At 36.7% G+C, this 16,278-nt stretch overlaps 1 protein-coding gene across 1 annotated transcript; it reads right to left on the bottom strand.

The window, feature by feature from the left end:
• Positions 1-586: 586 nt before the first annotated feature.
• On the bottom strand, positions 587-12,754 carry LOC138699754 (tRNA (adenine(37)-N6)-methyltransferase). Its single transcript, XM_069825870.1, has 4 exons — positions 12,603-12,754; positions 11,045-11,341; positions 9,658-9,815; positions 587-2,446 (listed from the first exon to the last, which is right to left on the bottom strand). Exons 1-4 carry the CDS (start codon positions 12,734-12,736, stop codon positions 1,785-1,787), a joined length of 1,251 nt encoding a protein of 416 aa, XP_069681971.1. The 5' UTR covers positions 12,737-12,754; the 3' UTR covers positions 587-1,784.
• Positions 12,755-16,278: the final 3,524 nt, after the last annotated feature.

The following is a 16,278-nucleotide window of genomic DNA, read 5'->3' as shown; positions in this document are numbered from 1 at the left end:
ACTGCTTTTCCCCCAGATTAAGGAATCCAGCCATTTAGCTAAATGGCAGAAACTTTCCCCTCTGTATAAAAGAAAACCACAAGAACAGCGATGATGACAACAATGTATTCTGGGTTATAGAGCATGAAGTGCAATATGGCTGATGGTTCACGAAATTAATTGTATCTTTTGCAGGGCAATTATTTTTCTGTAACAAGCCTAAATTCTGCAACAGCTGATCTTCTGCACATGCTAAAGTCTCTCCTAGCCAATTAACAATTTCACTTACCTATAATAAAATCTGGTTTTACTAAAGACGAAATGGCAACGAAGTCCAGCAGCATTATTATTTCGCCAAACATAAAGGAAATGCTGTATTAAGAAATAGGAGACATGGGTAACCATATCATATGAAATATTAGTACCAAAATAAACATTCGTAAAGTAACGAAGCAATATTTTGGAAGATTTGTTAGTATACAACTACTTTTAAAATCTGTTATATCACAGATGCAAGTCTGTGGAACAGAACAGATTGTATCTATGTAACAACAGCATATGATTGCAGGGAATAATGGGGTAGAGGACATCATATACAGTGTACCTATTAAATAATGAAGCTGCATTTATTACGAAATACTGCATATTTTTACACGAACTTAGTGCAAATTTTCGACATAATTTCTCCCCAACTCCACACAATGACGACATTGTTCATATAGGTTCTCGAAAATGCGCTGTCTTTTCAGGCATCTGGTAACACCGACTGGATGACACTGATGTTGCTGATATATTTTCACTTTTGAAAAAACGAAAAGCCTTTCAGTTCTGGCGAGCAGACACGCTTCTGAATCGTACAGATAAATCTGAAAGCAAGGAACTGCCTTACATTTCAACATGTAGTAAGGGCAAGTAGTCAAGCAACACCAATTTACTTCAGAACTTTTTTTTGTTTACTTTATTATTTGGTTATGATTTAGTAACATTTTATTTTAGTTACTATTTTCCTGTGACTTCCACTTCCTTGAAGATATCCGAATAATTGGAAGACTTGTGTACAACTCAGTACACATTTTCTGGTCATGGTACACATTCACGGCAGTTTTTCTCAGCATAAGTAAAATTTAATCATGGCATGCTGTTCCATGTAAATGACGATACATGAAACAAAATTACATGCATACTTCAATGGTAATAGCTCTGATCACATAATATAACAGAGTACTCAGCCTTATAGGCTTTGACGGCAACAACTTTTATCAATTTCAATATGCTTCCATCTAGTTACTACATAAGAAATCACGTTATAACTCTCATTTGAATTGCATGGAGCAACTGTACTCCCATCTAGCGGTTGTTTCCAATCGATGGAGGCGATCCTGGTGGTTGTTCTCTTCCACATGTTACTGTTTTTAATATGGGGCTGGCTAATCTGTTATATATGTGATCAGGGGTAATAGAACCCAATTCCCACTGAATGTGAGCTTGCTGAAAAGAACACATACTGACAATCACAACCAAAACTATTTCACTAATATCTCCGCAGGTTTCTCACAAAAGAAACCAGTCTCATTATTTAACAGACGCACTGTGTATTTCATATTACAAAAATTGCGAAAAGAAATTGTGTGTTATAATATAATATATTCTCACAGGACTCAACATATACAGCAAAGCATAGTTCGTCTACATTGTTACAAAAGAACCCCAGTAAATTAATCAAATCACGCTCTGTATTGGAAGTCAGCTACAGCAATGCATTTCCAGGCATAAGTAATAGCAGAGTGGCACCGGTAGACAGATTGTTAGGATTCGCCATGAGCACTGCATTGCCACTCAGGCTGACCACATTCACAAAGCTTGCCTGCAGACTTCACTTGGAATACTGTTACAGTATGCACCGAGTCATCAAACTTGCAGCTCACATGCAGGTTGCAAATCAGGAAAGTGTAGAATTGATTCCCCCATCGCTCACGCAAGTATACTGATCGGGGATCTTCTTGGAGGACATTGCGAATTGAGGTTTCTGGATTTTCTGTATTCTCCGAGTCTCTCTCGATATTTTCAAGCTGTGCCTTTGCTCGATCGCTAAATGTGACTTTCAGCTTGTGGACCGGTGGTTGTGTGATCCAAGATGGAATACGAACTTGTGGACCAGACGTTCTTTCATTCTGTGTTCCTACAGGAGGTAAGAGGGATGGTCGAGCACCTTCTTCTCCATCTGGAGCTTCTCTCTCTCCAATACGGCTTTCAGGTCGTGCTGGTTGGGTTGTGCACATTACAGGAGAAAGATTTGTGTCCCCAGGAGAAGTACTTGCTGGTTCATCTTCTGCTTCCCTGCCGTCTAAGAGTCGCAGCGTTGGTGTTTCACAGTGCAGAGGATTGTCATACAAAGGGATGTAAGGCTTGATATCAAGAACAGGGGTACCGTCTACCATGTCCACCCCACAGAAGTATACAGAAGATCCTGTAACATATTTTTCAGAAAATGCACTTTAACTTTGAAAGTATAACAGCTGTAGCCGTAAGTATGTAGCAGAAGTCAGCACCTGAAATGAATGTGAAGCAACTAAAACGTGATGAATAACACTGTAAGAGCACTGATACTAGTAACTTTGAACACATTTAACAAATTTCGCGTATGATTAAATGTACAGAAACTTTCAATGATTAACATTGTCATAACTCAATTATTATTTTCTAGAGTGAATCTTGTGAGGAAAGTTGCCAATGAAAAACACGACATTTTAATGGCATTCGTACTGAATTGTAGAGCTTGAACAGTAGGTTCAAAACCACGTTACAGACCCAGATGCAGAGGGACTGGCAAACTGGGCGGCTCCAAAGAGTGTGAAACGGCTGGTGTTATTAACATGGAGAAAATTACTCGCACATATACTGAAACCAAAGTATATAAATTACCCATATTATAAGCAATTAACATTTTACTAGCCTAACAAAGGGCGAAAACGTAATACGGCGAATGCCAGTAGGGGAAGTTATCGCCACCCACATGAAATGTGCATTCGACACAACACTAGCCTATCACGTAGAGTGTGTGATGAGCTTGTAGGGGAAAAGTGGAAAGGGGTCGTGGGCGGAGCTTAGAGTTCGCCGTATTACGTTTTTACCTAACAAAGTAACAACAATATACGAGGCGCATCCAGAAAGTAAGTTTCCCTATTTTTAAAAAAAAAGAACACACACTTTCAGGAAAACATTTATTGGCAACAGGTACAGCAATGTTTCAGCTATTTTTCAACATAGCCACCATCAGAATTGAGACACTTGTATCGTGGGATCAACTTTTGTATCCCTCTGTCGTAGAACTCTGCCGCCTGTGAATGGAACCAGCATGTGACAGACGTCTTCAGCTCTTCGTCATTGCCAAAACGCTCACCGGAGGACAGGAATTTCTTGAGGTGCAAGAAAACGTGAAAATCGCTGGGAGCAAGATCAGAACTTTAGGGTGGATGATCAAACAACTCCCAGCCAAATTCCGTCAAAACAGCTGCTGTGCGCCAAGCCGTATGTGGACGAGCATTGTCATGGAGGAGCACAACACCTGCAGTAAGCATTCCACGCCTCTTGTTTTGAATGGCACGTCGCAATTTTCCGCAGTGTTTCACAGTAACGGTCAGCGTTCACTGTTTCACCTCTTGGAAGGAAGTCAATGAGCAGAATGCCCTTCCTGTCCCAGAACACCGTGCACATCACTTTCTGTACCGACAGCGTCTGTTTGAATTTCGTTCTAACCGGAGATCCACTATGCCGCCAATGCATTGACTCCTGCTTGGTTTCCAGGGTGAAGTGCGAAATCCAAGTCTAATCGCCCGTGACGATCCTGTCGAGGAACTCGTCGCCATAATCGTGATACCATTGTAGAAATGTCAGTGCTGCTCCTAAACGTTGCATTTTGTGTTCGGGTGTCAGGTTTTTCGGCACCCACCTGGCACACACTTTTTTGAACAGCAGGTACTTAGTGACAATCTCATGCAACAAGGATCGCGATATCTGCGGAAAATGGCTGCTCAGCTCCGTAATCGTGCAGCGACAGTTCTCCATGATGCACTGCCGCACCAGCTCAACACGATCATCATTGATGAGGGACGGTCACCCACTGCACTCTTCATCATGGACACTTTGACGACCTTCGGGAAACTGCCTACAACAGCAATGCACCATCTGCTTACTCATGATGTTCGGCCCATAGACCTGACAGAACTGCCGATGAATTTCAATTGGCACAATGCTTCGTGCATTAAAGAACTTTATCACCGACCGAACCTCACAGGCGGCAGGAGAAGGAATAAGAGCTTCCATTTCAGACCACTGCTGCCACGCTACTGGCACCAGGTAGGACCTGTCCGGCTGGCATATGATTGATACGTCATAGATCTGTTACGCATGCGCAATTGACACGGCTAATTACGTTTACTTTCAAGGGGAAAAAATTGGGAAACTTACTTTCTGGATGCGCCTCGTACCCTACTTACATACTGCTGTGCCAACGAAACTGAAGATAAAATGTTCATGTATCATTGTAGCGGTAAAATAAAGATATACATTTATTTATATATATGTGTTCCATTTTCATTTATATAGTTAAACATTACTTTTTCTGTTACCTATGGTTGATTATATGTCACTGAACGAAATTTCATTTTTTTTTCTATCAATAGTATTCTTGTGGCAGATGGGATAATAGTAAACAATTTTACAGCAAAAAATTAAATGTGTGTAGCTGAAGAAGATATCAGATGATAAACATTAAAATAAATGGATTGTACGTGGAGACTAAGAGGAAGACAGAAAATAGGAAAGATTGGAGAATGCTAGGTCTGCAATGAAACACCCGCCCTTAGGCAGAACACTATGAATGAATTAATTCTTGCCCTGTGATTACAACAAAATTCATACTATAGCTCCATACACCCCCCCTCTATTTAAAGTTTCCTTGTATTTTCAATTCATTCCAGTTAGAAAACAAATATTCAAACATACCAATTCAATCAGTTTACCCTTTTAGTCGTTCTATGAAAATAATGTAGCCTAATGATTAGACATTGGATTTTTAGGCACTAAAAATTGCAGTTTTAGGCGCCTAAAATAAGCTCAAAATTTGTAAAATTAGGCTCTATTTTAATGAAAATAGGCATTTTAGGCACGTCAAGGTATCATACTTATTTCTTTCACTAAAATTTTTAGTTATACACTAAAATACGCACAAAAAAGTATGTTTAAACATTAAAAAAGAATACTATATTATATTTATAAACAGAGCTGCACAAATTTAATATATTGAAACTAATGAAATAATGATTATTGATATCAAGATTACTCATTTTAAGTTATTGAAATTCAGTTCCATGCTCAGACTTTATTATAATTATCTGCACAGTACACCACCAGAATTTTTTCTAAATTCTCCACAGTTAACCTTTGCCTTTTGTCACTGAGAATCATTTTGAAAGCAGAAAAACTTCTTTCAACCGAAACTGATGTGAGAGGCGCAAATTTTAAATTAGGTACAATAGAAACATCAATACTTACTGGAACATTTACACTTTCCCCCGATATCACTCTTGATACTTTTACCAACAATGAAAATCCTACATTCTTATTTAATACGTTGTCCCACTTATTTTTAACTTTTTTCCCAGTTTCGCCCAAAGCAGAATGTATGTTCACTTGAGCTTCCTTTACTATTGCTATTTGGCTACAAAGAGATTGTTTTTCACATTCTAATTGTTCAATGCTTGCAGGTATGAAAGAAAAGTTTGATGTTATGTAGACAATATCGTTTTTCACTCGTGAGTCATTCAAAACAATCTTTCACTGCTTTCACACACGCTGCACTATCAGTTTCAGGTAATTTATCAATAACTGTGACCACTTCTTTAAAATACTTAGAATAATACATCACTGACTGAATCCAGGTTCCCCATCGTGTAACAACCGGCTGAGGTGGGAGTGGGATATCTGGAAAGTTCTCTCTGAATATTGAAATCCTGGATGGGGCTTTACAAAAACTTTTTTTTGTGTTAGAAATAAACGAATTGACAAGAGGAAATTCATTCCGGATTGTTTCAGAAACCCTGTGAAGGCCATGTGCTAGACAGGTTACATGCGTGAGGTTAGGATAAAATGTTTTAAGAAGTGGAGCTGCAGCAACCATGTATGAGGCAGCATCAGTACAAAACAACAGAACTTTAGAATCGTCTATATTACCTGAGTATAAAGACTGTAGGCCTTTATTTACAAAATAAGCAATGGCTTGGCTATTCACTTTCGAAAGTTCCTTAACACATACGAGGTGTGGAATCGAAGGTCCATCAGGACTAAGTTTTCCTACTACCATATTTGCTATATACCTATTCATAGGATCTGAGGTTTCATCCACAGAGACCCATATGTAAGAATCACCTATATCCTCCCGAATTGAAGCTAAAGTTTCATTGTATATTCTAAGTAATTTTTTCTTAGGGTTGACTCAGATGGGATATTTTGTTTGCAGTATTTTTGTAAAAACTGTCTTAAAACCGGATTTTCAATTGCATTCCAGGGAATGTTAGCAGCAACAAACGCTCTGGTTAAATCAGCATAGAAATTGCTGCTGAGATTGGATGAAGTAGGCTGTGTTAGTAAAGTTTGTTGCAGTTGATTTTTCTGCTGAGCTTTAGCCTTATGAGCCGCTTTTTGCACATGCTGCTTTAGGTGGCACTTCTTTTCTTGCGAAATCTAAAAATGTAAAGTAAACTGAATTAAAATAAAATCCTAATTGTTGTATTGCCGTATTTCTATCACAAAGTTAGTGGGTTCGAACAATCAAAATTTTAATGACCTGCAAATACTTTAACTATCGGAATTTAAAAGGTTAAAGTGTAGTGGTCTTAAAAAGAATTATACCTCAGGATAGCTCAGTCAATGTATAAATATTATAGGCCTACTCATTAAAATTAATAGAATTTATATATTTCAACTATTGTTACATACCTATTTGCTACAAATCTTGCAGAAAATTATTTTTCCATCATAAGTGAATTCTGAATATTCTGTTAGCCATTGCCGGATCAATGTAGATTTTGCACTTATATTTTTTGGCATTATCGCGTTAAACTTCACAGGAAAACATCCTACGGCTCAAAACTTCTCAACACAAATAAGGTGAGGGAAAGAGCAACTGTTAACGAGCATTCAAATGAACCGTTGTTATTGAGATTCAATTGGACAAAAATACAAAGTTCCACTTATTGTTGCATTTCCTGGTAGTGTTAACACTAGGAGGGCCATTCTTTTAAATATTTTGTAACGGTTTACCCTACTAATTCGCAGTTTTACGACTTTTCATAAATATTTCAAAAACACTCTTTCTCCAAAAATTGTGATTTTATGACACTCTGAAGGGCAGTACAGCTAATCGGTTTCAGACCGAAAACAGTCATTTTTATAGTATAGTATATCTCTGAATCAGTAGCAGCATATGTTGTGATTGTTGCCTGCTTCAAAACTAAGGTTAGTTCTTTGTCGGCATTTATGCCTCCAAACATGTTAAATTCGGTGAAATCTATTGCGAGTGTCGTGAGATTCAAAACATTTTGTTTCCTTTATCAATGGTTTCATGGCCGGTGTGAAGCAAACTTTCCACTTTTTAAATGCCTTAAATTTCGCAGTGAATGCATGTATAAATTATAAAAAGTAAGAGTAAAATGCGAAACTTTACAGTGAGTTAGGCATTTTTAGGCGAATATTAACAAATTAGGCTCTAATAACCGTTTTAGGGCATTTTAGGGCACTATAAAACTCTTTGAATACCTTTCAATTTCCATGAAACACAAATATTAATTATTTTTACTTTTCTCCTAAAGAAACAAAATAGGCATTTGCCCTAGAATCCGATGTCTGCTAATGATAAGAATTTATGGCATTGAACAGCTTCATGGGCTAGTGGTCAGAGCTTTTGACTACAGTTCATGAGGTCCCGGATTCGATTCCCGGTTGGAACACAGGAATTTTTCCTTAAAGGGAATGTTCCTGTGTTCGTCCATGGTCTGGAAATTAGGTTAGGCTTAGGTTTAAGACCTCTCCTGGCACTTCACAATCACCCTATCATAATATCATCATCGGGACAGTGTAACTCCGCCTTCCAGGTGCTCCAACCTCAGAAGTGGGTTACAAATAAGCCATTGCCAGGAGAGACCAGAAATGTCAAAATGACAACCTGGTGGCATTGGTTAAAGGAAAATGAAGTTTTTTTTTTGATACAGGTCTACCTGAACTGGAAAAGCGTTTTTGGACTCCATATCAAAACTTTTCAAAGATCTTGAAATATAAAAAAATAAGTAACGGGTATGACACTTCTTTAATTTTATGAAGATCTTCCTCTTCATACAGATAGTCACACTGAAGAGAATAATCCACAGTATCTGGAATTAAGAATTCATCATTTTTGTTCCTTGAAGCAGAATGTTAGCGAAAAGTTTTAACTCTTCTAGCTCCATTCAATTATCACGAAGTAGTTTATGCCGATGACATCAATATGTTAAGAGAAAACTCAAAAACTATTAGGAAAAACATGGGAATTTTACTTGAAGGAAGTAATGACTAATGAGATAGGTTTGGAAGTAAATCTCGAAAAGACAAAGTATATGATTATGTCTCGTGATCAGAATACAGTACGAAATAGAAATATAAAAATTGGAAATTTATCCTTTGAAGAGGTGGAAATATTCAAATATCTTGGAGCAATAATAACAAATATAAATGGCACTCGAGAGAAAATTAAACACAGAATAAATATGAGAAATACACTGTTATTAATTGAGAGAAGCTTTTGTCATTTACTTTGCTTTCAAAAAACTGAAAGTTAGTCAAAAATTCAAATATATTGGAGCAACAGTAACAAATATAAATTACATTCGAGAGAAAATTAAACATTGCTAACTTCAAGATTTTGTATATTGTGACCTCCCTACTATAAATCCTCAACAGTCTAGTATCCATAACAAAGATTACTGGTACTGTACTGTTAATTTCAACTTCGCAGAGGTCATGTATTTCCATAAAGTAGTTCCTGAAAATGGGAGTTCTTAGCTGTATTATGGCTTCACATTCATATACTAATTCCCATAAGTTCAATCTGCCTTTAAACATTTAGAATACGAGGAATTCCCAACCTTTCCCAATTTTCACCCTACAGCATTCCAGTATTCATTTAGTAAACCACAATCCGTGTCAGGCATTTTCTGCTCAGTTGGAAAGTACAGAAAAGAAAACTGCTTTCACTCACTCAATAACATTTGAGTGTCCGCAAACTTAATTAATTTTGCAGTTATCTTCCTGCATGACAGGTGTGTAAGACAGCAAGCAGAGGCTCGTATCTTTTCCTGGCTAATTTATAAGCCATTTCAGTTGTCTAAATATCTTCATGCTTCAGCACCTACTACAGCTGCAGTGAAATGTGTTCAGTCGAAATGATGCTACGCATTTCATTCCCAATTTCAATCATACATTACTTGATTCAACAGCTTTTAAACCTTAGAAAATTGTATTTTTTCTTCATCTTTCAGTGATCTTCCATTTGATAACTTCGGACACATTTGAAATGAAATGAATTCCTTTAAAGACAATACTTCAGACATTATTAGAACAATAATAAGATGTTCTTTGAATACTTACCTTCCACTTTATTAATGGCTACAAGGGACAGACCAATAGGTGAAGGTCTATGAGGAGATCGTGTACCAAATACTCCAGTACGAGCACCATTCAGGCGAGGTGGTGACACTTTGGCACGTACATGACTAGAATCGTTTTTGTGAAAATGAAACAAAATCCTGTAACAAAATGCGTTATGTTATATTTATTTAATATTCTCATCACCATGATCAATGCAAATACAGTAGAACTCTGTTCATCTGCAGAGTGATTTCAAATAAGCAATTTTTCAGATAGACCGTAAATTCCAGGAACTCCACTTCTCAGTGAAGGGAAAAAATTATAATTAAAAAATCTCTTTATTGTTATCCAGGTACTCTAGAAATGAATTAATTTCACCTTAGAGGTAACAAAATCTACTGAAAAGTAATTAGATATTTTTGTCTGAGTTTTATTCTTGCGCCATTTCTTAGCTGTTGACCTTACATAAAACGTAAAGCAATCTGTATCGAAGGATTTCATATTTTATTCTCCTCACAGCCTCAAGTTTTTCTTCAGCTGCAATCATTACACGTTTCCCTTTACTCGACATTCCAATAAAAGAAAAATGTTCGCGCAAAACACACTTGCACACTACTGGAATATCCTGTCCGTATTCTTCGAACTACTAGTAAAGAATCCTCATTGTTACTTTACTGATTTACGTCCACTGTGAGACTAGGCCCTACTAATCCTGCACAATTGAAGAAGGTGACAATAGCATCTTGGCAATGTCAAATGTCAATCACCTCTTTAAGCAACCCTCTTTAAGAGTGAGAGAGGAGGGAAAGTAATTCTTAGAGACCCTTGTTAGTGACTGGCAACCCTGTCATTCCTGGATTCTTCCCACTACATTACAGTACCGTGGACTGAACAAGTAAATTGTTGTCTAGTGCCTTGCATCTGGCAATGAAGCCATTAGCAGTCGTGCTTTCCAATACTTTTGAACTGTAGTTTCTTCTGATCTTAATGCTTCACAGGTCTTCAAAGAATAGATACTGTAGTTTTCTCAAACCTTCTCAAATTAAGGAATGAGTACAGTACCGTAAACTGGGGTTACTTTGAACACAGAGGAAACTTTGAACATTTTTTTTCAGAAAATCATATTTAGGTTTCTAGATGCTACATCTGTTCGATAGAGGTAAATTTGGTATGAGAATGATTTTTATGATAATTTACTTCCATCTATAACAAATGCAGCATGCAGAAACCTAAATATGAGTTTCTGAAAAAATGTTTAAAGTTTCCTCTGTGTTCAAAGTAACCCCAGTTTACGGTACGTATCTTGTGTGTGACAAGACGTTTCAGTTGATCAAAGTTCGGATGAAAAGGGTTCTACTGTATACTAATTACCTACATTTTAACTCACCACATGTGTGAAAAACCTTCTAAGCCTTCCAATGCATGTTCAGGATTTGTGAATACTGAATTGAAGAGGGTTAATTTGCCTTGACTATTAACACAGATGCCTGGCTGACGAGGGGTTCCCTTTTTCTCTGGGAACCATGTGGATATCACTCCAATAGGGCGCAAAGAAACGCCATCTTCAGGAACACTGGGTGTAGTTGTGGAAGAGTTGCAGCTTTGGCAACGCCAAGAGTCCAGCATATTCTGGATTCGTTCTACTTCTTTTTGATGGTTGTGACCAAGAGCCTTGATCTGCTGTCTGAACATAAGAATTATTTACTTTTTACAAAGCAGTATAGTGAATATTTATACCAAATTTGTATAAACTTAACACCTACAAAATTACCACAGGAATAACAAGTAGCATGACTATCAGTAGTATCGATAAACCACCCTTCAAAACTATAATGCATCAAAGAGCATTATAACAGTAACACTTGTCCATGATAAACTACTGCTGATTTTTCTAATGAAAAGATGCTGTGTATCTTCAGAAAATAATATGTAAAAAGCCTTATCCTCATATAAAAATCCTGTAATTAAATATAAATACTCACTGTAGTAAGTATGTTGCAAGGTTAGTGGGTAGTTTAGGGGATATCTCAGTGACGTGAGGCCGAGAAATGTGTGAAAATATTTCTGTGTTTAAGATCTTCAGCCTCACGTCACTCAGATATCCCTAACTCACTAACCTTGTCGCATACCTTCTAAAAAAAACCACGGCGGTCCCTTCCTAATAACCAGTACCGTTTTTTCAAGCTTGAGGATAGGCCTGCTATACTATTGAATTTTATTTCATAATCATTATCCTCTATATTATCCCACGCCATTGCGATGCGATCTAACACATCGTGCCTAGAACTCGCGTTACGGAAGAACAGCAGTTTCGAGTCCTCATGGTAATTAGGTATCTCATGAAATGTCACCATGAAGACTTGAGTAGCTATGATAGGTGGTTTCGATAAACTCAATATATGTTGCTGCTACCAGTTCCTCTATAGCCAATCATTAATAATGCGCATTTGACAGTTTGTAAAATAACACAGAAGTAGCAGAATTTTTTTTCCCGATCGTTCACATTTCCTGGGGCATGTAGATACGGGGTCAACAGTCTGGTCGAACTCGGTCCTTCATGGGCTGTTGCGTCAAGGATTACAACTCCTGTATTACCACAGTAATGAGGTTTGCGATAATGAGGCTTCGTTATATTTCTCATTATAGGTAAATAGAAGCTAACGCCCAGGAGTCGCATGAGTGACCTCTTCCACTCTCAAACGATATTTCTGTAAATACAATTCCGTTGTCATTTACTACACTTGTGCCTCTTGAGAAAGCCGAACTAGGATTCTTATACTTTACCATGAAATTCTTGAGCTTTCCAAATTTGTAAATTCATCAATGCTACTCCCAAAAAAAAAAAAATTCAACACCATTTCTAACCTAATTTATGTTTACATTTCATACCAAAACACTTCAATCACCTACTAAAAATATCAAATACAATATCTACTTATTCACACCTTAAGTTATGAATTTCATTTCTTGCAACAGTTAATTGTTTTCTAAGTTGTGAAATGTCATTTTCTGTATCATTACATGTTCCCGACGCCATATTAACACAGCTCCAATTATTTTCTCCACGCAGTGATGCCATACGTTTCCCGTTAATATCCCTATTTAATTATTCACATGTTGTAAAATTCTGTCCAAACAAAGACCTTTGGCCCGTTTACATGCCCTGTCCTTCCTCTTCAACCTAAAACAAACAACCCTCCCCCATATGTTTCAGTTTTGGAGTTTTGGCCAGGAATTCGGGAAAATGAACCACTGTGCGATGGCTAAATGGAAGTATAGTTGCTCCATCATTTTTTTTTTAATAAAGTATCGGTAATGTCCGGAAATGCTTCGTTTTCTAGTGATATTGGTATGAAGGAAAATATTAAAGAATCACTTACTTACAAATGGCTTTTAAGGAACACGGAGGTTCATTGCCCTCCTCACATAAGCCCGCCAATAGTCCCTATCCTGAGCAAGAATAATCCAGTCTCTATCACCATATCCCACTCCCTCGAATCTGTTTTAATATTATCCTCCCATCTACGTCTCGGCATCCCCAAAGGTCTTTTTTCCCTCTGGGCTCAGTCCATGTACACCCGGGACAGAACATCTAGAAGCTTGAAGACGGCTACTTTTAAGCGGTCGGACCACCCCCTCCTCCCGCACTAGCAGGTGCGGTACCATTCAGCTGCAAAACATTTTCTAAACAGAAGTTACTGTATTGTGAGAGTGCAGCGGATCAGTGAAAGTAAGTGATCAACGTTTTCAGTTTGTAGTGCAACAAACAATTCTGCTGTGTGTGGGTTCTTCTGTAGTGACGTCACTGAAGCCTCTAGTTGTTCTGTCCCCGGTATAATTCAAATCAAATGAGAGTTACAATGTGACTTCTTATGCAGTACCTAGATGGCAGCATAGTGAAATTGATAAAAGTTGATGTCAAAGCCAATAAGGCTGAGCAATCTGTCATGTGTGATCTAGGGTGACACCAACAAGGTATCACTCGTGAGGCAACTAGGCCAGGAGATAAAGAGCTAAGGTAGCAGATACTTTCTCCCCCCATTGCATACATTGCTGACTAGATATAATATTACATTAATCAGACTTCAGATGTAGACAAAAATAAGTTCTTTCTGACACATATCGTCAAGGGAGATATACTGCCTGATGTTAGGTAGATAGATAGATAGCCAGAACCTCAATCATCTGCAGAGAACCGTCTATTCCTAGACTTGGAATTTCTTGGTTTCATCGACATGTAAAATGCCCCTTAGTGTTAAAAATTGTCTTTCGTACCTTTCAATTTACTAATTTCATTTTCCATCTCACACAATACCAATAATTGTAGGTTTCTGAATTTGTCCAGTTGATAGCTCATCTTTTTATGATATAGGCCTACCCTATGCAAATTTTATATTCTCATCTATCATTTCTAACATTATTGTCAGGATCTACTGTATATCTATAGACTTACAACAAATGTTGTGACAGAAGCTTCCTACATGCACCATGCTTTGCAGGCAGAGCATCCATAGAATACATTGTCTATCTTGTTTATAATCTCAAGTTAAAATTTCAGTTAGTTTAAGCTATTTATACTCTGTAGCCCAGAAAATTAATAGGAGACGTGTCCTTGTAGTTATGCCGGTTTTGCTTTAAGTAATGCAGAAAATTCTGGTTGTGTTCCTTTGCTTCACTTTTTCTAGAGAATTTCCAAAACAAGGTTTTTTTTTTTTGTTTTAATTTGTGCCACAAATTGTCTCAACTGATTTTCAGTAAAGAATGCATCCTCCTTGGACCAAATAATCGAAAACCGAAAGTGCTTCTGAGTCTTTGGTCCAAGGCAATTTATTTCAATGTAATAAAAATAAGTTCTTTCTTGAATTTTTGCCCTGGACCTAAGAAATGATCAAGAGAATTATCTGTATTGCTTAAAGCAAAACCGAAATACATACATGACAATATTTCAATACACTATAATTGATTACTTCAATATATGTTTCACTTCACTTATATTTTAGACTTGTTGCAACTTCGCTATTACAATTATGAACTTAGTTATTTAACATAAACAATTCCTTAACTAAAAAAAAAAAAATACCCTGCTTTGGGCAATGAAGAATATTACTCCGAAACTAGTCAGCCAGGTAGTTTCCTAATGTTAACAAAGTAAAGAAGTATATAAGAGTTAAAAGTTTATATAGAACAATGAAGAAAGATCTTCTTCTTCTTTTCTTCATGGAGTAGGAGAGTCTCCTGTTCCGTCCTCAACTTTCCACCTTGTTCTTGGCCGACCAATATCTCTTCTCCCTTGTGGTTTATAATCCAACACCTGTTTCGGTATTCGTTCCTTATCCATTCTTCTTAAATGATTCGACCAACGAATTCTATATTCCTTTATTTTATCTATAATTGGGAGCAGGTTTAGTTCATTCCTTATGTCATCATTTCTATATCTATCCAATCTTGTACATCCTTTTACTCCTCTGAGAAATTTCATTTCCGCTGACTGGATTCTATTAATATCATTTTTCTTCAAGGTCCATGCTTCACATCCATATAAGAGAGTTGGTATAGCCATTGTCTTATAAAATTTTATTTGCGTTTCTTTCCTTGTTTTCTTCTTTAAATTCTTGGCAATTGTGCCACATATAGCCTGGAAGCGTTGTGTTTTAATATTCACATCCTTATCATAATCATAAGTAATATCGCAACCTAGGTATTTAAAATGGCTCACCTGTTCTATAACAGTATTATTTATTATTATTTTACTTCTAACTGGATGTTTTCCTCTGAAAGCCATTACTTTTGTCTTTTGTATTGATATTTTTAGATGATGTTCTCCACATATTGTATTTAATTTGTGTATGGCCTTTTGCAAGTTATCTTCACTATCCTGAATCTGGTCGTCTGCAAATAAAAGGGTACCGGTATTTAAAATGTTTTGTCGATTTAACGAAATCCCGTCATTAGTACATTTCTTCCATTCTCTAAGAATGTCGTCTATGTATATATTAAAAAGACTTGGTGATAGACTACATCCTTGTCTGACACCTTTATTAATCATAAATTCTTCCGATAATTTTCCTTTTATTGATATTCTGTTCATTGTTTTGGCGTAAATCGATTTTATAACTTGTATTAAGTGCAGTGGAATGCCTCTTCTTTCCATGATTTTCCACAATGTCTTGCGATGTAGTGTATCAAAGGCTTTTTCATAATCGATAAAGCCAATATGTGTCTCTAAATTATGCTCTCTTCGCTTTTGTATAATCATGTTAATTGTAAATATGTCATCCATGCAAGATCTTCCATGTCTAAACCCATTTTGTTCTTCTAGCAGTATTTTATCAGATATAGTTGTAAATCTTTTATTTATAATTTTCTTATATATCTTATATGCAACATTTAATAACGTAATTCCTCTATAATTTTCTGGTGAGCTTCTGTTTCCCTTTTTAAAAAGAGATATTACTTTCGCTTTTGTCCATTCATCTGGTATTTTGAGTTCTTCCAGCATAAATTCAGAAGATGTAATAATCTTTGTTTTAATGTTGTTCCTGAGTATTTGATCAACTCTAAATTAATTCCATCAAGTCCCGGAGCCTTCCTATTTTTTTATTTTTGTAATGCCTCTTCAAA

Source organism: Periplaneta americana, chromosome 5, assembly GCF_040183065.1.
Source record: "Periplaneta americana isolate PAMFEO1 chromosome 5, P.americana_PAMFEO1_priV1, whole genome shotgun sequence".
NCBI lineage: Eukaryota > Metazoa > Arthropoda > Insecta > Blattodea > Blattidae > Periplaneta > Periplaneta americana.
Note: the sequence above shows the minus strand (reverse complement) of the source record. Positions and strands in the feature narration are given on the sequence as shown.